A 20,497-nucleotide genomic window follows, 5' to 3' on the forward strand; every position below is an offset into this window, starting at 1 on the left:
AAAAAAGGATTTAAGAATATCTGTTTGTAGTAGATATTGCTACTAAAAATTGAATTTTGGAGTTATTTTCTAAGTACATTTTCAGCTGTAGGTCATTCATGCATATAACGTTGGTGATAGGTCTAAACTTCCTCTAGTATTATTCGAAGCGTGTGTAGCATATATATTTATTGTTGTAAAAATATAGAATGTTTATAAATTTTACATGGTTTTTGTTACAGCCAATGATTTAAAACAGTTCAAATGTAAGTAATGTCACAACTAACGTCAGTTATAAACATGAAGTGGGAAGATTGCTGAAATGTGCTTGTTTGTCTTTCGAAAGCGTTTGACTATTTGTTTGCCATTTTACTGGCGTTTCGTGAAAGGAATACTTGAGTTAAATATGAATATTACTATCGATATATGTGAAAAGGTCACATGGTAGAATTAATTACACTACATATAAGAACATGTGCTGTGTGCAAAATTAGTCCTATGATTTTTGGAAATCCACAGATACTCAATTTTATTTTTACACAGAACTGATTCCTGTATCAAAGAACTTGAAGCATTTTATGATAATATTGCAATAAACAAGATGATGCCGTTACATTTAATTAGATGGCATGTATCTGACATGCTTCATCAAAAGAATCATCCTTAATAAAATGATTTAACCATATTTCAATGGTGTATCTAACAAACAAAACTCCTTCTGTTGGTTATTTATTTTAATCATTTTTATCAATTTTGTCAAAATAAAATATATGTTTTAAATATAAACATATGTTTACCATGATGAGGAACGATTCAATGCCATATAATCTAAAATATCTTATAATAATTTATTGAGGAAATCTTAACACAGTTTTGAATTTGCAGTCGAAGACGCATCCTAGCTCTATGATAACAGTTATACAAGGAATATATTGAAGGATACTTTCGAACACCAACACGCAGTACTACAGCTAATTCATAATATTTAGATATTGGTTTTTTTCTGTGAAAAAAATAAAGTTTGAAAATTAATCATATCTAAGCTTTAGTCTTGTAAAAAATGGTATGCTAAAATGGCTGTTAAGTTTAAGGAAATTAAATCGGTAGCTCTCATACTAATGAAGTTTAATTTCTATATTTGATGAAGCAATAAGTTTTAGATCACTTTTCATCAGCTTTTATTACCCTGAAATACAATTATAACAGTGATTTGCAATTCAAATTCTATTCATTGCGAAATACAATACTTAATTGGTTAAAACAAAATTTTCAGGGACAAAAAATATTGCAAGATGTCTTTACATGACTATTTGATTTCCAATAAAACTTGTCTTAGTATATTCCTCTTGACAATTGCAGACTTAATCAGTGCAGCTATGACATTTTGTCTGGAATACGATATCATATACATGTCATTGGAATTAGTGTCGATAATGTGGTTATATTTTGATTATTGAAACACGGATAAGGGAAAAAACATGTCTATGCTGCAACAAGACAATTTACGCCTAATAATAACAATACAGTGATACACAATCATTTCATAATCAATTTCCTTGTCAAACACTTCGTATACTTTATTGGTTGTCACAGTCAGACGGAAATGATAAGATAAATTTTACCAGAAACTTCAATCACTCTTTTAATATTACACATTTTAACCGTATATAGTACAGACAATATCAGACATAGGTGTGTACAAATGATGACTAAATGCTGAACTAAACCATAAGCAAGACACATTTGTTTCTCTCCTTATAACAGAATTGTTATTTAAAGAATGACTGTTTTACTTTTTCTGTCCATAACAAAATAACAAAAAAAAGCTGTGCACAATGAATAACTGGCATAGCGTGTAATCTAAATGTGCGCACCTCATTTGAAGGTCATTTTTGAACTTATAGCTCTTTAACTGTTTCGGTTTCATATATTTGTTGGCTTTAATGTGAATCAAAACAAGCGCATCGGAAGCATAAACTTTATACCGTGTATTTTTTTCATTTTTTAAAGATGTATTTTTACGTCATGAAAATGACAGGTGTTTTCCATTCGTTTAACGTGTTTGAGCTTTTGATTTTGCCATTTGATAAGGGACTTTTCGCTTTGAATTTTCCGTGGAGTTTTATCTGAATATTTTTGTTATTTGCTTTTTTGTCAGTTGATCTCACCTTTACCAATCATTATTAGAAGCCAAATTTATCAATACTTACTGACATTCTCCTCCCTCTGGAATGTACTTGGATGTGACATTTCTGACCCCTGACATCTAATTTGATATGTTAAAAGGAAATTATTCTAGGTCATGAAACATTGTGACACTCATTTATAAATACAAAAAAGGCAACACTAGCATACCGCTGATCATAAATCGATTAAGAGAAATCAAATCCGGGTCACAAACTTAAACCGAGGGACACAAAAGGTCATGTTAATTCGTGTTACTACGATTTTTTATTGAGCCTTCTAATTGATTTTTAATTTTAATAGTGTGTTTTTCTATGTTGTGATATTAAACTATTGTTAAAGAAAAATGAGCAGGTTTGGTACCATTAAAACGTTTAATCCCGCTGCTATTGTTTGCACCTGTCATAAGTCAGGAATCTGGTGTTCAGTGGTTGTCCTCTTTTTATGTGGTTCATAAGTGTTTCTCGTTTCTCGTTTTTATATAGATAAAACCGTTGGTTTTCCCATTTGCATGGTTTAATACTAGTATTTTTTTAGTTAGGTGTCAGCCAAGACTCCGTGTTGAAGCCCTTATCGTTTCTATAATAGTTTACTTTTATTAAATAATACTTGGATGGAGAGATGGCTCAATGACATTCATACCACATCTTCCTTTATCGATGAAACCGATTTGCATCTAGATTTCTAGTGTGAACAAGCTTGTAGTATAGCTCTGTAACAAAACAAACAGTCATAAAAGAACGAAAGAACATTTGTTCATATCATAACAAAAGGAGACACACCAAGCGGGCATCAGTTGTTACCATTTGATAGAGTGCATAGCATATTACAATCCATGTCAAAACTAATAAATTACCGTAGCATAGAATGCAGTAGGAGGCATTCAAAACATGTGGACACCCATTCACAGTACGAGCGATTAGTCGGTTCTATATAAAACACAAAACAATATACAAAAAATAAATGACAGGACTTTTGGTCCTGATTATCTTGTTTATGATAGTTCGCGCGATTCCTTGACCTAGGAAGCACCGAAACCAACACCATTGGTAAATCCGAATACAGTGGTTTAACCTGAAAATTTTGCAGCCTTTGAGTCCTTATTAGACCGGTAAAATACTGTCATCATTCTTATATGGCAGATAGAGAATGCTAGAACTGCCTTGGTTGTATCGAAATCTTCAATAGAATCATAAAATTAAGAATGGAAATCGGGAATGTGCCAAAGAGACAACAACCCGACCATAGATCAGACAACAGCAGACGGTCACCAACAGGTTTTCAATGCAATGAGAAATTCCTGCACCCGGATGCGTCTTTCAGCTGGCCCCTAAACAAATATATACTAGTTCAGTGATAATGAACACCATGCTAAACTAAATTGTACACAAGAAACTAAAAGTTGAAATAATACAAGACTAACAAAGGCCAGAGGCTCCTGACTTTGGACAGGCGCAAAAATGCAGCGGGGTTAAACATGTTTGAATACTAAAATTTATGATAAAAGAGATGATTTTTCATTTCCTATCGTTAATTATCCATTTTTAGATGTTGACGTTCCCTTGTCACCGTCTTACGGTGTTTATATATCTCAACTTGTACGATTCGCTCGTGTATGTAACAATGTTTTAGATTTTAACGAGAGAAATTTATGTATTACTGAAAAATTATTACACCAGGGTTTTCGATATCACAAAGTAGTTAAAACATTTACTAAATTTTATCATCGGTATAAGGACATCATTCGTAAATATAGCTCAACATGCAGACTTCTTATACGTTCAGGTATTTCACATTCAATTTTTTATGGAAATATTATTTATCAAGCACAAAGGTGTCAGTATTCACCTCAAAAACTAACAAAACCTTTGAATAGACTTATTAAGAAGGGATATAGTTACGATACTGTTGTCAGGTCATTAAAGATTGCATATTTTGGCGTTAACATTTATTCACTTATAGGGTCTTTGCATCGGAACTAAACACATTTATTCAAACCAGTTGTTGGCATGACACGGGTTATGTTCTTCTCATATATGTTATGATGGTATGATACTAAACCCCTAACGGGAAGGATTGTGCCTGATGTTCATATGATGAAATCATAATCTTCCAATCAGTTTAATTGAAATCTTGAGCTGGCATGTCAGTTAACTGCTAGTAGTCTGTTGTTATTTATGTATTATTGTCATTTTGTTTATTTTCTTTGGTTACATCTTCTGACATCAGACTCGGACTTCTCTTGGACTGAATTTTAATGTGCGTATTGTTATGCGTTTACTTTTCTACATTGGCTTGAGGTATAGGGGGAGGGTTGAGATCTCACAAACATGTTTAACCCCGCCGCATTTTTGCGCCTGTCCCAAGTCAGGAGCCTCTGGCCTTTGTTAGTCTTGTATTATTTTAATTTTAATTGTCTACAATTTGGAAATTAGTATGGCGTTCATTATCACTGAACTAGTATATATTTGTTTAGGGGCCAGCTGAAGGACGCCTCTGGGTGCTGGAATTTCTCGCTACATTGGAGACCTGTTGGTGACCTTCTGCTGTTGTTTTTTTCAATGGTCGGGTTGTTGTCTCTTTGGCACATTCCCCATTTCCATTCTCAATTTTATTGAGATCTCAACCCTCCCCTATACCTCTAGTCAATACAGAAAAGTAAACGCATAACAATACGCATATTAAAATTCAGTTCAAAATAAGTCCGAATCTGATGTCAGAAGATGTAACCAAAATAAATAAACAAAATTACAACATTACATAAATAACATCAGACTATTAGCAGTTAACTGACATGCCAGCTCCATCCTTCAATTTAACTGATTTAAAAATTATGTCTTCATCATATGAATATCAAGCACAATCCTCCCCGTTAGGGGTTTAGTATCATACAATCATAATATATATGAGAAGAACATAACTCGTGCCATGGAAACAACTGTTTTTTAGATAAATGTGTTTAGCTCCGATGCAAACACCCTATAAGTGAATCAATATTAACGCCAAAATATGCAATCTCTAATGACCTGACAACAGTATCGTACCTATATCCCTTCAGCATTAATCGGCCAAAGATCATCAAGTAGACTGTTCAATGTTTAGATATATTCTGACAAAAATACAGTTATCATGATCCATAGAAGAGGGACGGAAGATACCAGAGGGATAGTCAAACTGATAGATTTAAAATAAACTGACAACGCCATGGCTTAAAATAAAAAGACAAACAGACAACTAATAGTACAGAAGACACAGCTCTTGCTTGTCCATAGCGAGACCTTTCTTTTTATCTCTAATACAGACTATCAGGATCGACGTTTGATACTTACAATTCCAATGAGTTAATTATCTACAAAGAACATGTTTTCCATATTAATCAGCTTTTCCAAAATTATTAAAAGCCGTAATACAGAATAGACGACCTATCTAAACAGCGACTCCACAAAATAATCCAAACAGCGTTGAAAACGTACAATGTATAATAACAACAGTTCTGTAAATGTCCTTTATGTCAGCTTTACCATTCACCACCTACGACGAAGTAACCATATCAAACATCTTAACTCAACATAACAAAATTGTTAACTTTCCACGGCAAAACAAGATGATATAATGAAATTGCTGCTGACATACTGAAAAAACCAAATGTGCAGAAAAATGCTTATATCTTCTTAGCGAAACACCTGTTTCTTATAACAAAGATTAATTAATTAATCGAGGAAAGTGTTGATAGTTCAGTTGATGAACTTGTATTTTCCAAAACGACACACGCAACTTAAAAAAAGTTGATATTCCTTCAACAAGTTTCAATGAAACACTTTGTGCAACTAAACAGGGCATTTTAATTGTGAATATGCGATACAATGCATGAATATATTCAAGTTTATACATAAAAAGAGGACATTATATATTTGTGATGCACAATTTTGTAGTTTTATGTTTTACGGCTATCAAGGCTTTTAAACTACTTGTGAGAGTACCTGATAAGATATATCCTAAGAAAACGTGTTGTTTACAAACAAATCATATAATTTTGTGTTTTGTTTAGTTTGTCCGTGTTTGGTGTTCATATTAAATAAATGACATGTTTAATTGATATTGAAAATGCGGTAAGTATATTATATTATTCTAATTAAGGTAATTCAATAGTATAGTAGAAACTGCCTTTCATTCTAGTATCAATCGCCAAATATGATCTGTAATTCCAGAATCAATCCCCAATCGTCGTGTGGTTGAAATGTATTAAAAATTATTAAATATGATATTTCCTATAAATCCCCATAGAATTTCAAGATTTACGTATGTTGTATTTGGTAAAATATTGTGTTTTCAACTCTACAGGGAGAAAAAACATTGCATAAGAAAAATAAAAGATAGCATGATCAAAAAGAACAAAAAACTGATAATCAAGAAAAGCAACATACAGGAAACAAACGACAAACCAAAACAGACATCACTAAAACCTGGGGATAACTCTGGACCGGATTGTTGTTCATCTTGTTATGCATAAAAGTCGAAAATCAGATGAAAGGAAAAAAGAAGGAAATTGGACAAGGACAATTGGAACACATCCAATGTCATTAGTGGTCATCTGAAACAAATATTCTGTTAGTGGTCATCTGTATCAAATATTCTATCAGTGGTCATCTGTATCAAGTATTCTCAACAACAGTCAATCGAATTATGAAGGCCCCGGTTTATGAACTTTTTTATATTTCTTTGAGCAGTAATTCCAATAAGGAATATCCAAAAAGGAAGCACCAACCCTGGTACAAAAAATAAAAGGATATAGATTAAAGACTGAACAGTACATGAGGACATTTCCTTCTAAAACCAAGATTGACAATAGATGATCCCAAGAAATAACATATCCTATCTATATTAATAATCGAGAACAATAGGACGGGAGAGGTCCAGATATTGTCCTTACCAAGAACTAGTTAAACATAATACAATTGTTTATGTACTCTTATTGACAAAAAACGTGGATAACAACACTAAATGTATGATGAATCCGTCCCATTATGAGTCTAATTTTGCGTGAAAATGAATGAGAGGTATTTTCATATACATTGTAGTTTGGTTCTCAAACAGGCGGTCATTCATCAATCTAATATCACATAATTATGATAATTGTTGTGTCATATACTATGTAATATTTACGTCATATTCATTGCCTTCTTTACCAAAACATAGCAATTACGTATTCCAGTGTATTGGAATGGTGAAAGTTGTTTATTAAATTAAAGGAAGAGAAAGGTTGTAAAGCAATTCCAGAAAGTCAACCATAACCTTGAGCAAAATGCCGCCAAAAAAATGAACATAGGTAAATAATTTTGTTGTAAGGTATACAGTGTGAATGGAGAACGGAAATGTTTTTTAACAAATTAAATAGATTTGTTGTTCATAGTTAAAGAAGAGAAGTGAAAATTTATAGTCTTTTCAAACATTTATCAAAGCTAGAATATATTACAAATAAAGAAACGAGATATAATCCTAAATAAGTAAAAATTAGATAACAAAAAGGTCACTACAAAGTGTATCAACAGGTAAAATTAACAGGAAAGTACCAGTCGTAATTACTTGCAGTTACTAAAAGCTAGTTAAATGCCAAAATGATTAATAATAAAAAAGCATGTATCAGAGACTAAAATCCACTTAACACGTCCCAGGGATTTAGTATTTTAACGTCATGAACAGTAAAGGAGACATGACTTGTGCAATGCCAAAAGTAAAAGTATCGACAGGCAGTAGGATTAGTAATGTGTATTTATATATCCCGTTTGAAAGGAATACACATTAAGTTATGTTTTGATTTGGTGATGATAAAATCCATATTTATGCCAATGCTTATATTCAAAGATCTAAATTCGACATTGATAATTTTGCTTAGAGGTTCGAGGAGTTTACACGGAGTGATTTCCTCGCGTTTAGTGCAATATTAACACATCTGCTTGTTTTATTTGCAAATGATAAACTGCGCACATGATATTGTTTGAATGGAATATACTTACAAAAGATGTCGATGTAGTGACCACCCACGTACAATACGCACAAGTTTTATGTTTATACTTATATAAGAATTATGTAAGAAATTACACTATAGAAGTTCGGCAGCGTGTTTGTCTAATGAATAATTTCTTAAAGAGATTTCTATATATATACTTCACAAAAAGGCATGTTGAAAGACAATAACAACAGAACCAAGGAGTAAACAAAGACTCACAAAACCAAAACACATTTACATCAACAGTTAAAAATAATAAATAAGAAACAACACGAACTCCAATAAAAACCGGGAGTGAAATCAGGTGTTCCGGAAGGGTAAGCATTTCCTGCACCGTATACGGCACCCGTTGTGTTATTTCTTTGTTCAGTTCGGTAATGATGGAAGGTTATTATGAAATTGTATTATGAAATCAACGACTTTCAAAGGAACTCATTGTGGGTTTTCTATAAAACATAAAAGTTAATGAAATGAAAGCACTGTCTGTGTTTATTTGACATATGTTTTCCCCTCGAAATAAACAAAGGATATGAATAAAACATGATAGATATTAAATTCAGTTATTGTAACAGGTCATGTCAAAACCAGTGTTTGAAGTGGAGTCAGGCGGACTTTTGAATTCATTACTAAGATGAATGATCTAAAACCATATAATATTAAATATTAAATGAACAAATTATTGACACTGATGATGCTCCGGCTGGCATTTACCAGTTATGATGAGGGTTATAGATTTAGCAAATCTATATTGTATGATTCATATACTATGATATTGATAATAAACTATTAATATAACAGTTTAAATATGAAAAAAACCACATAACTCATTTACTGTCTTATATATTAATGCTATAATGTATCTTGCTTGGTTTGAATTTAGTAAGCTCGCATTTAAATATCAATTTGTAGTGTTCTTTTGTATAACTGAAGTTTTTTCCAACCTAAGTACTGAAATGGGGATATGAACTATAAGTAGTAGTTCTGTTTTAATGAAACGCCTGGGCTGTAAAATTGAAGTGCTAGTCTTAAGCATACCAACAAAAAGAGCTGACATTAGAGATTTACGATTTGAGTACATATTTGATTAGTTCCAGTTACTTAGTAATGGCTTCATCCGTATTCAGTACCACGACTCCAATTAATCTTCACTTTATTCTCTCAATAAAACAGTTGTAATTAGAGTTATGAAACTATAAAATATAAACATTATCTTCAAGTAATCAATAATCTTCCAGAGAAGTAAATTATCATTGGCTGTTATCTTAAAGGCTTTTCTTGTTCTTAACAATACAATATCTTCTTTTTTTAATTGAAAAAATAAATAATGTCGCAATATTTTCTTTTAAATACAGAAAAAAATACCCTTAGAAGGAAGCAGACATAATCTACAGCAGAAGTTTCTACTGAGCAACTATATATGATTTTATAACTAAATCATTTAAAATAACAAAGTCCTCAGAGAGAGAAAAAAATAGACGAGATATTTTGGCCGACGGCAGGTAAATATTTTTGTTTTATAACAGATCCGTCTTCACCGTGTATTCTACGTTGAACGTATTTGTAATCAATCATTTGTTTTTATAGAATTCTTTTGAGAGAAAAGCTCGTAAGTTTTGTTTTGCAAAATTAAAAGCGAAATATATAACTCTTATATACGATTAGAATGAAAGGTTACGAAGGACACGATCTTTGAAAATGCAGTGATTTTTTTTCTTTTTATTGATGGGATTCATTTGGGTAAAAAAAAAACAAAAAAAAACAATCATACCCATTTAGATTGGAATATCTTTGTTATAACAATGGTATTCAGACAGTGTCAAAAACTACATGGCATAAATAACTAAATAAATGGAAACACAAAACAAACACTAGACATTTCAAAGTAAATATCATGGAATAATATGAGACTGTTATATAAGTGATAAGTTTAGCTCGCTATAAAACCAGGATTAATCCTTCATTTTCTACCAAATGTATGTACCACGTCGGGTATTATGTAGTTGTTTATCCATTTGTTTGGTGTGTTTAAGATTCCTATTTTACTTCTCAATAAGGGACGTTTCCTTTTGCAATTTCCCTGGAGTATAGTATTTCTGGTTTTTTTTTTTTAGGTAACAGACAAACGGACACAAACTATATAAAATATCGTTTATAGATATATAGTCGCTGTCACGTAAAATTGGCACCATGTTTTTTGTCAAAAAAAAAATAAATATCAGCCGCGTTTACTCAAGATGATGTTTTTCATATAGCGGAAGTAAAATCCTGTCCAAATATCCACTACTGTCCTACCTTTTATTGTGTTTGCACTGTATAATCCTAATCTTTACATTTTTCAATGTTCAACCTATTGTTGCACCATTATATATTGAATTGTAATTTTACCATACAATACTTCCTTTGTGTGAATATGCCATTCTGTATACCTGTGTTTATACATGTTGTGCTAGACTATTTGCTACACTAAAGATGATTCATTATATATCATATTTCGCTTCGAAATTGCCACCCCGTGTCAAACATAGCCGACACCCCGCATGTGGCGTTCTACACGGTGTATGTATGTCTTTTTCTTTTTAAGCCATGGCGTAGTCAGTTTATTGTCGATCTATGAGTTTGAATGTTCCCCTGGTGTCTTTTTCTTCTCTTATTTAGATCATGTATAGCAATATGGTTCTTAGGCACTTTTATATATAAAGGCAACAGTAGTATACCGCTGTTCAAAACTCATAAATCCATGGACAAAAAACAAAATCGGGGTAACAAACCAAAACCGAGGGAAACGCATTAATATAAGAGGAGAACAACGACATAACACTAAAATGTAACACACATAGACAAAATCCCACGAGAATAACAAATATAACATATATATATAACATCAAAACCAAATACATGAATTTGGGTAGACAAGTACCGTGACACGTCTTATCGCAATGTGAATTTACACTCAAAAATATGAGAAAACAAACGACACAACGTTATAATGTAATACACACAGAAACGAACTATAATATAACAATAACAAATATACCATAATTTTAAACGTTTTGAGCGTTTCTAAAATTTTCTGGTGGTCTGAATGTGAATCTGTTCTCAGAATCTGAATAAGAGAATTTATAGATGATTTATGACAGTTTCTAAATCTGAGCATTTATTTCAAATGTAGGTTTACATAGTATCATAATATGAAAAAAAAATCATTACGATATTGTCCTCCGTTACTTATTACCAAATTGTAAGTACACGTACGTAGCGGACTATTATCGAGTAATAACTTAAATAATATTCATTCAATGACACTTATTAAAGTGTATGTCTTAATGGTACCAACTGAAAACATCCCCAGTTTTTTGTTCAGGTTCGTGTTGTTCCTGTACCCCTATGTGTAACGTTTTGTTCACGCATCATTGTCAATATAATGGAATTTGATGCGACTGTCGACAAGTGAGAAGTTTAGCGTTATAAATTCAGGTTCATTACACCATTTTCTATATATTTGAGAATGTATTTACCAAGTCAGGAATATGACAGTTGTTTTTTCATTTGATTTTGCCATTTGATTAGCGACTTTTCGTTTTGAATTTTCCTCGGAGCTCAGTAGTTTTAGTATTTTACTTTTTAAAATACACATAATATGGTTTTAGAGAGGGTAAGTGCTGTTTGTGAACTCTGGTATATGCATGAGTTGATATGGCTTTTCTCGACTATTTTTCCCGATTCTATATGAGAGGGGTAATATACGAGAGTTGGATCAGTTTGGTAATATCTTTTAGTATACTGTATGTGTTAAAGGATAAAAGTAATACTTTGTTTTGTCTATGAAGAAACAACATAAAAATGAGGTGCACACTGCACACATATTAAAAGTGTACACTACATAGTTAAGGTTATTTTTAATAGACATACAACATAAAGTTGTTGTCGTTTGTTGATGTGTTACATATTTGTTTGTTTGTTCTTTTTTTTTGTACATACACAATGTAAATAAGGCCGTTTGATTTTTCTTTTGCATTGTTTTACATTTGTTGTTTCGAAACCTTTTATAGGTGACTATGTGGTATCAGCTTTTGTCTTTGTTGAAGGATGTACAGTGACCTATACTTGTGAAATTCTTTTGTGTCATTTGGTCTCTTGTGGAGAGTTGTCTCATTGGCAATCATACCGCATCTTCTTTCATTATTTTTAATAGTAAACAGGTTTCTTTACAATATGTTTAGCTCTAAATCGTCATGTGTTTATAAACGATGTGAATGAATATAACAGTTAGAACCCGCGATATACCACTTTCAAACAGCTTATTTCTATTTCTTGATTTGCACATGTTACCGTGTTAAAGGAGATCATTACAATGCTATTTTATATTAACAAGCAGATAATAACACTGGGATCAGCACAAGTAAAAGGATTTGAAGATTTTTAAAAAGATTTTTTTTTATAATGTTTAAAATATATATTTAGCAAGTATTATCAGTACTTTAATTAAGAAAACAAAGATTGATCAGATGTAGAAGATGATAATTACCTACTTAAAACAGTAGTGCTGTAGGAAGCGCACATAATTGCTTCCTTGCTTTAGATGGCTTCTAATTCATTTTGAAATGATGATGTAACTATTTGGATCCTCTCCCAGTATTTTTTTAAAGGAAGCTACAACATTAGTTACTAGGTTTGGCACTTCAGTTCCGTAAATCAATCTGGTGGTTTCATTTTATTTCATTTGAATAAATCGTGTAAGTACATCCAAGACGGGTACTTCATATTTCGACACTCTAAATCATGTAATAACAAACGAAACTATCATATACAGATACAAATGGTTAAAAAAAAATGGCCAATATGAAACAAGGAATTTGAAACAAGTAAAATAAAACAGGACTCCTCAACTCTGGCGTTTCCTTTTATGATTTGGTTTATGCATGTATATGGTTGGTGCTTACAAGGAAGCTAAATCAAGGGTTACTAGTGGTAAATTTGAAGTCAACTCTTCGAATATCGTTAACCATGGATCACACTTTCACAATTGTTATATCCGGCCTTGACAAGACCATTCCGTAAATTTGTCAAAAGTCTGATCATGATTCTGTAAATCGTGGCTAAAAAATTCAAACTTTAACTTAAATTTTAAAAACACAAATTTTTAATCGGAACAAAAATAAGATATTGGTCAGGAAGTGTCATAATTCAGCCGTTTTGAGTCGAATTAGCTCCGATTTTGCCCTTTCGCAATCAGAGTGTACTCCGATTTCTATCTTTTACATTGTTAAAACGACTGGATCTGTCCCGACAGAGAGTGACCAGACAGTAATTCCACGAAGACGGAAGATATCTGATAGGAGCCTTTCGCCATATTCAGGAACTGTCAGAACGCAAAATTATCACTGTCTTTTGTACCGCAAATGGCTTTGTCTGGACTATATCGTATTCTGTTTAGTAATTGGCGGGACTCTGACGTAGCTTCCATTGCATAATTTAGGAAGAAAAACAGAACTGTTTCATCAGTGTTTCTGCAAAGATGGTTCGCATTTGGCAATTGGTGGATTGTTTGTATAACAGCAGCAGTTCCGACTCAGGTATTAAATGTCTATTAACAGCGGTACTGACTCAGGGATAATTATCTACTAACAGCGGTACTGACTCGGATTAATTATCTACTAGCAGTGGTACTGACTCGAGGGTAATTATCTACAAGCAGTGGTACTGACTCAGGGATAATTATCTACAAGCAGTGGTACTGACTCAGGGATAATTATCTACAAGCAGTGGTACTAACTCTGGGATAATTATCTACTAGTAGCGGTACTGACTCGGGGATAATTATCTACAACCAGCGGTACTGACTCAGGGATAATTATCTACAAGCAGTGCTACTGACTCAGGGATAATTATCTACAAGCAGTGGTACTGACTCAGGGATAATTATCTACAAGCAGTGGTACTGGCTCAGGGATAATTATCTTATAACAGTGGTACTGACTCGGGGATACTTATCTACTAGCAGCGGTACTGAATTAGGAGAAAAATATTTTTGTCTGCACTGTCTATGTCAGGTATTTGATGAGGTTTAATTGAGAGACAATTTTTAACTATTTTAATTAGTGCAATATTATATTTTTATTTTATTAAGTTGTAAAAGCTTTAAATACAATTCGATATTAAGATGCCGTTGAGCAAATGCGAATTACATACATTCAATAAAAAAAATCATACGCAAATAATACGCATTACTTGGTCTTTAATGTAATTGAACATTGACATATGCAATTAAAGAAATTTAAAAGCAACATGCACAAAAGAAAAACAATTTTATAATATGTTTAAGATATTATTTTTTGTAACATTAATCTCATTATGTAATGATGGGCTCGTTTGATTTCAAATTTGAAACTACATGTTATCTTATTGGGTTAGTATTCATGCTTTTATAGCAATTAAACGGTTTTGTGTTTCTAAAGTAATTTATTTTACAGAGTATTAATTGAGCATATTTCATATCTAATGTCAGAGGCATCCTCGATTTACATAATCTCGACTCCTTGTAGTAATAAGTCAATATGCGTGACAGTTTGAATACTTCTTTAAGTGAAGTATCAATTATCGTAGGGAAGATACTCGGCTATATAATTTCTGTAATTTTCAAAAACATGCTATTTACTCAGTTGATGAACATGCATTTTTTTTATAATTATTCGAAACAGATGTTATTTGTTAATTAAGTTCCTGTGAAATATGTTTGGTATGACGATTAGTGTGTGGGTATTTAAAGAAGGGAGTTAATCAATACGTAACATCATTCAGAATGAACGACACGAATGATACCACGGATTGTCATCACTTTGATCTTCTATGTTTGGACAGACATAATAAAACGGACCAGGCATACACAATTCTTATGAAATATATTTTTCCGAATTTTTATGAATGGATTTATATTGCCTTATTTAGTATTGTTTTTATATTTGGTTTAATTGGTAACATTTTAGTATTTTACGCTGTATGGAGTAATGTTTATCTACGGAATACGACAAACTTTTTCTTGGTTAATTTGTCCATAGCCGATTTCTTGGTTCTACTTGTATGCTTGCCACCAACCGTTATACATGACATTGCCCAGACATGGTTCCTTGGAGATACAATGTGTAAGATCATTACATATTTACAGGTAAGACTTATAATCTCTCTCTCTCTCTCTCTCTCTCTCTCTCTCTCTCTCTCTCTCTCTCTCTCTCTTAACAGGTAAGTAGTTGTTGTGTTAAAACAAGTAATCTCTTTCTGTGAAAGAAAAAAAGGGACATAGCATTGGGGAAACACCTTTAACTGAATAAATATTACTTTTCTACTACCGTTTTAATTTAAAAATCTCTACTTTTCGTTCTTAACGTATGGATTTAATTCTACAGGTTTTTTTTACAACAGATGTCAACACAAAAGAGTTAATAAATTTCTTTTCACAACCTGTCTTTATTACGGTCTATACAATTGTATATATTTCTTTAGTAATGGACTGTATTTTTACAACAATGATAACTTGTACAAATTTTATTATAGGAATAGAAACGATCGTTAGGAGGAGCAAACGTTTGCATATTATAAAAATCCTTATATAGGGTATAAAGAAATATACTTAGTCTAGTGTTAGGTTCACAAAACACATTTAATCCCAATTGAGTCTTTTCTTACATATGACCCATGTAATTCCTTTTACCTTGCTGATTTTTTATGCCCATGAATTTTGCTGAATAAGTTCGACAGTGATTCGTATATTTTGAAAAGTTTAAATTGGTTCAACTGTTTACAAACATATTTAATCACGCCGAATGGGTTCAACAGTCACACAATTCTTTTATGATACTAAATGTTGTAAGAATACAATTAGAATGTTTTCGTTTTGCTTAAATATGCAGAGGGAAAAGTTATATCGGTTCTACTGTTACACATACATTTTGGAAAGCTGAATTGGTTTGACTGTAATATGTATATTTTTGGGAATCTGAATTGGTTTGACTGTAATATGTATGTTTTTGGAAATCTGAATTAGTTCTACTGTTACAGGTATATTAGGAAACGCATGAAAAGTTTACAACTCTTCAAACGTGATTTTTTTTTACCACGTGTATATAATACGCATTTTGGCACATTTTTAATTAGAAATTTAAAGACTTGTTAAGTACTGTCACGTTTTCTTTCAAGGGTTCCACGTTAATGGTTGTCATATTAAATAAACAATCATTGGTTGCTGGCACGATGTTAGAAATAGTTTGTTATCAGTGAAGCCGGTTTCTCCAGTGCATTAGAAAACGGGTTGAATTCAGAGATTTGGAATTGAAACAAATTCTATAAAAATTTACAAAGAAACTCATCATAGATACCAGGACTAAATTTAGTATATACGCCAGACGTGCGTTTCGTCTACAATAGACTCATCAGTGACGCTCGAATCGAAAAAGTTAAAAAGGCCAAATAAAGTAAAAAGGTAAAGAGCATTGGGAACCAAAATTCCTAAAAGTTTTGCCAAATACAGCTAAGGTGATCTTTGCCTGAGGTAGAAAAGCCTTAATATTTCAAAAAATTCAAAATTTGTAAACAGTAAATTTATAAATATAACCATATCAATGACAATTCATGTCAGCACAAAAAGTGCTGACTGCTGGGCTTGTGATACCCTCAGGGAAATAAATCTCCACCAGTAGTGGCATCGACCCAGTGGTTGTAAATAAACTACACTCTCTTACTTCCGGGTCACCTTCCCTTTATATATTGGTAGTGTATATAAAAGTGGACATCTTCCATTCTCAATTTTATCTTATAATATTGCAAATAAGACCTCTTTATGGCAAAGATATGATAAATGACAAGTCACTATATGGGTACAGGTTACATAACTTAACATACTTTTAAATGTATTCACTGCCGACTTTATCTATTCTTTTAAGTTATATATGTATCATTTTCCCATGACGCAACAAAAAAGAAAAAAAAAAACTTCCTTGAAATAGATATGTTTCACAATGAAATAAGATTTGTTCATTTGACCTTACCCTATTTGATTTTCTAGTTGTAACAATACTATGAGTATCCATTTACTGAAAGAGAAGTATGTGCATATTCACTGACATGCTTATAATTCATAACAGTAGACAATTTTTCTTCGACACATTTTTAAAGAAACGGAAGTTTTTTTCAGAAAGCTTTTGGACCAATTCGGTTTTATTTTTCAAAAACGAATATCCTGTGTACCAATGTATGCTATATTTTTATTCTATAACATATTTAGTGAATAAACACACTTACTAACAAACATGTAATAAGATATTTATATGAAATGTTTCATTAATGCATGATTTTCTACCACAAATTTTTAAATTCTTATCAGGAAGAAATTGATCTTGCATGATTTTATATTTTCCTTTGATTTTTTTTTAATACCAACATTTGAGTTTAATTACAAATTTCAACATTCAAACACTTACACAGAATGAAAAGGTTGTGTTTTTTATGTGAAGCCAATTAATTGTCGCATCAAATGAATGACTGTATGTGTTATGTGAAGCCAATTAATTGTCGCATTGAATGAATTACTGTGTTAGTTATGTGAAGCCAATTGATAATCGCATCGAATGAATGACTGAATTTGTTAGGTGACGCCATAAATCGTCAAATAAACGATAATATAGATTTGGATATCATATAATAATCACATTTGATTATGTTTGAATGCTTTTAAGTTTCTAAATCAAGTGCAACTGTTTTACTGTCATGTTTTATTTAAAATCAATGTAATGACCAGTCATGATGGCCATATATTTTTTCTCAGGCGAAAACAATGACCATTTCTATAAAGTTGAGTGGTCACACATTCAATTGGTAATCAAAGTATTATACGTTTATTTCACGTGTATTTCTCTCTATTTGTTTTATTTAGTTTATGTCCTATACTTTTAAAGTGCAGGTTAGCTTGGTAACAGCGTTCAGTAGAATACTTTTATAGATATCTAGTGGTTTTTCTGAAGTACGTCTATCTTTGAATTCAGACAGAAGTTGATTAAACTTGTGATTTGATGTCTTCGAAGCCATTGGAAATTTGAAAAGTCTTAATTGCAAAGTTTTGCTATTAGTTTTCAAGATTCTTGTCAAAAGAATGTTTGATAAAAGTCCAGTTCACATTGCCTTCAGCTTAAAATGATGAAAACTTTGAATTATCTTCATTAAGAAGTAAGACTTCCAAGTCATGTAGAGATAACCAAATCAATTCAACAATTAAGGTATTACTACATTAAATGTCATTTGAAATATTGATTCCGATGGGAGTTAGAACGCATCTGACTCTAACCACAATGATAATTATTTAACAACATTTTCTTGTTACTTGCACTGCTTGTTAATGTCAGCTATGGTTGTCTGTCTCAGCATGATAAACGTTTTGATAACATTATATCCTTGAAAACTATAAATACTTAAAAAGTAAAATCACAAAAAAACTGAAATCCGAGGAAAATTCTAAACGGAAAGTCCCTAATCAAATGGGCAACAACTGTCATGACTTGGTACAGGCATTTTCAAATGTAGAAATATCTTGTTTCTATTTAGAGATTCGTGTCTCCTTCTCTTCGGCCTCTATAAAGCAAGTTTAATTATAGCTTATTACGGAACTGAAAGTAGAGAAGATGCTGTCGGAATTCCAACATCATTTTTTTTCTGTTTGATAACCTTCATGGATTTGCTGGAAAAGTAATGTCTATAATGCCCTCTGATTACTTTCAAAAGTTACAAGCGAGAGGTTTAGCTAACTTTAGAACCATGTTTAATCCACCACTTTTTCGGTCGCATATTAATATTGCTGCTTGGTTCAGTTTGAAGTTTGAATCTGAACCACGGAACTTTTTTTAAGGTTCAGTTACGCGTCAGGCTTATATACAAAATTTAGTCCTGGTATCTTTGATGAGTTTATTTACGACAATAAAAGAATTAGAAAATGACTTGAAAGCCACTACCATTTATATGTACATGTTTTATTGCAATAGGGGGTGTAACCAAGCTTGAGTCATAACTAGACCCTAAACATGCTTACATATAAATATGTAATATAGAAACGGCATCAACAAGTACATATATTGTAAAACTGTACTTCAAGGAATAAATGAACTTTTTTTAAACGTAATAATAAAGTTTTAAAATTGTTAGCTTAAAATTGAGAATGGAAATGGGGAATGTGCCAAAGAGACAACAACCCGACCATAGAAAAAAACAACAGCAGAAGGTCACCAACAGGTTCCTTGTCATATACTGGATTTGTTCGAAATTTGAAGTTTTTTAAAATTGTTTTCATCAAGTTTAAATAAATTTTCCTTCAGATTCAAAGACAACATTGAGAGTATTTTGTTCTGAGATTGTAAGGTCGATACGAGGAAGATATCTGCTTTAACTCAAGGTCGATACGAGGAAGATATCTGCTTTAACTCAAGTGTTAATCAATCAGCTAATGCCGAATACAGCTTTAATACAATAACATGTTGACAAATCCTTAGTGTTGATTGTTGTATACCTCTACTTATACTAGGAAACAATTAACTAGAAAATACTCTCATGTTCATTACACGCCACTCAAAGTACATTCCTATCATTGGTATTTCAAGTTAAAAGTCAACAACTATATCCTTTCATTTGGTCTAACAAAGTTCAATAGTGAAAGAAAAGAAATAGACGAAGCCTGAGAAAAATAATGATGCATTGGCAATAACTGTTCAATTTGTCCGCCATATTTGATACCAGACATACGGTCTAATTGATTTAAGTGTGCTCGTTTTTTCACAAGTACCTTAAATTATCTCATTATTTAATACAGCATCATATACTACGAAAATAAAACCAGCAGATCATACGAACATTATCAAAGATAAATAAAATATGAAAAAGAGACATAAAATTTCTTGATATCTTGTTGTTTTTCAATAACTTGTAATCCGAAGAAACACGTATACCAGACAATATTAGCTACGTCTTATCAATATTTCATTATCGTAATGTTAAAAGGCAGAAACTATCCTGTTTATGTCTTTGGATCTTATTTTTTACGATATCATAACTGTGCATAGGTACTTTTAGGTTGTAAAAAAATGATGCAGTATTTCTAACAAGATTATACTTACTTAACCATAGCTCTAAACAGTCGTTTTTAAAGAAGTAGTTAGATGATAAGTAATAATTTAAAACAATTTTGTTCCTTAAACTAATGTTATATTATATCTTGCGAACACTCGTAACAATTATTATTAGGAAAGTTCTGAAACTACACATACTTAGTAGATTGTTAGTTGTTAGAACTACTTT

The 20,497-nt window shown here is 31.8% G+C and overlaps 1 protein-coding gene across 4 annotated transcripts in view; it reads left to right on the forward strand.

Annotated features, from left to right (window-relative positions):
* The first annotated feature begins 14,831 nt into the window (after window positions 1–14,831).
* The window catches only part of LOC143058868 (orexin receptor type 2-like), a 37,244-nt gene continuing 31,578 nt past the window's right edge, over window positions 14,832–20,497 (forward strand). Inside the window, exon 1 of one of the 4 annotated variants that reach the window (XM_076232358.1) lies at window positions 14,832–15,309. In XM_076232358.1, the coding sequence (XP_076088473.1) occupies window positions 14,970–15,309 (340 nt within the window). In that variant the 5' untranslated portion in view covers window positions 14,832–14,969. Of the gene's footprint in view, window positions 15,333–20,497 lie in introns of all 4 variants that reach the window. The other 3 variants (XM_076232351.1, XM_076232348.1, XM_076232365.1) reach the window with 3 other exon arrangements.

The sequence above is a fragment of the Mytilus galloprovincialis genome, chromosome 1 (assembly GCF_965363235.1).
Source record: "Mytilus galloprovincialis chromosome 1, xbMytGall1.hap1.1, whole genome shotgun sequence".
In the NCBI taxonomy this organism is placed as follows: Eukaryota; Metazoa; Mollusca; class Bivalvia; order Mytilida; family Mytilidae; genus Mytilus; species Mytilus galloprovincialis.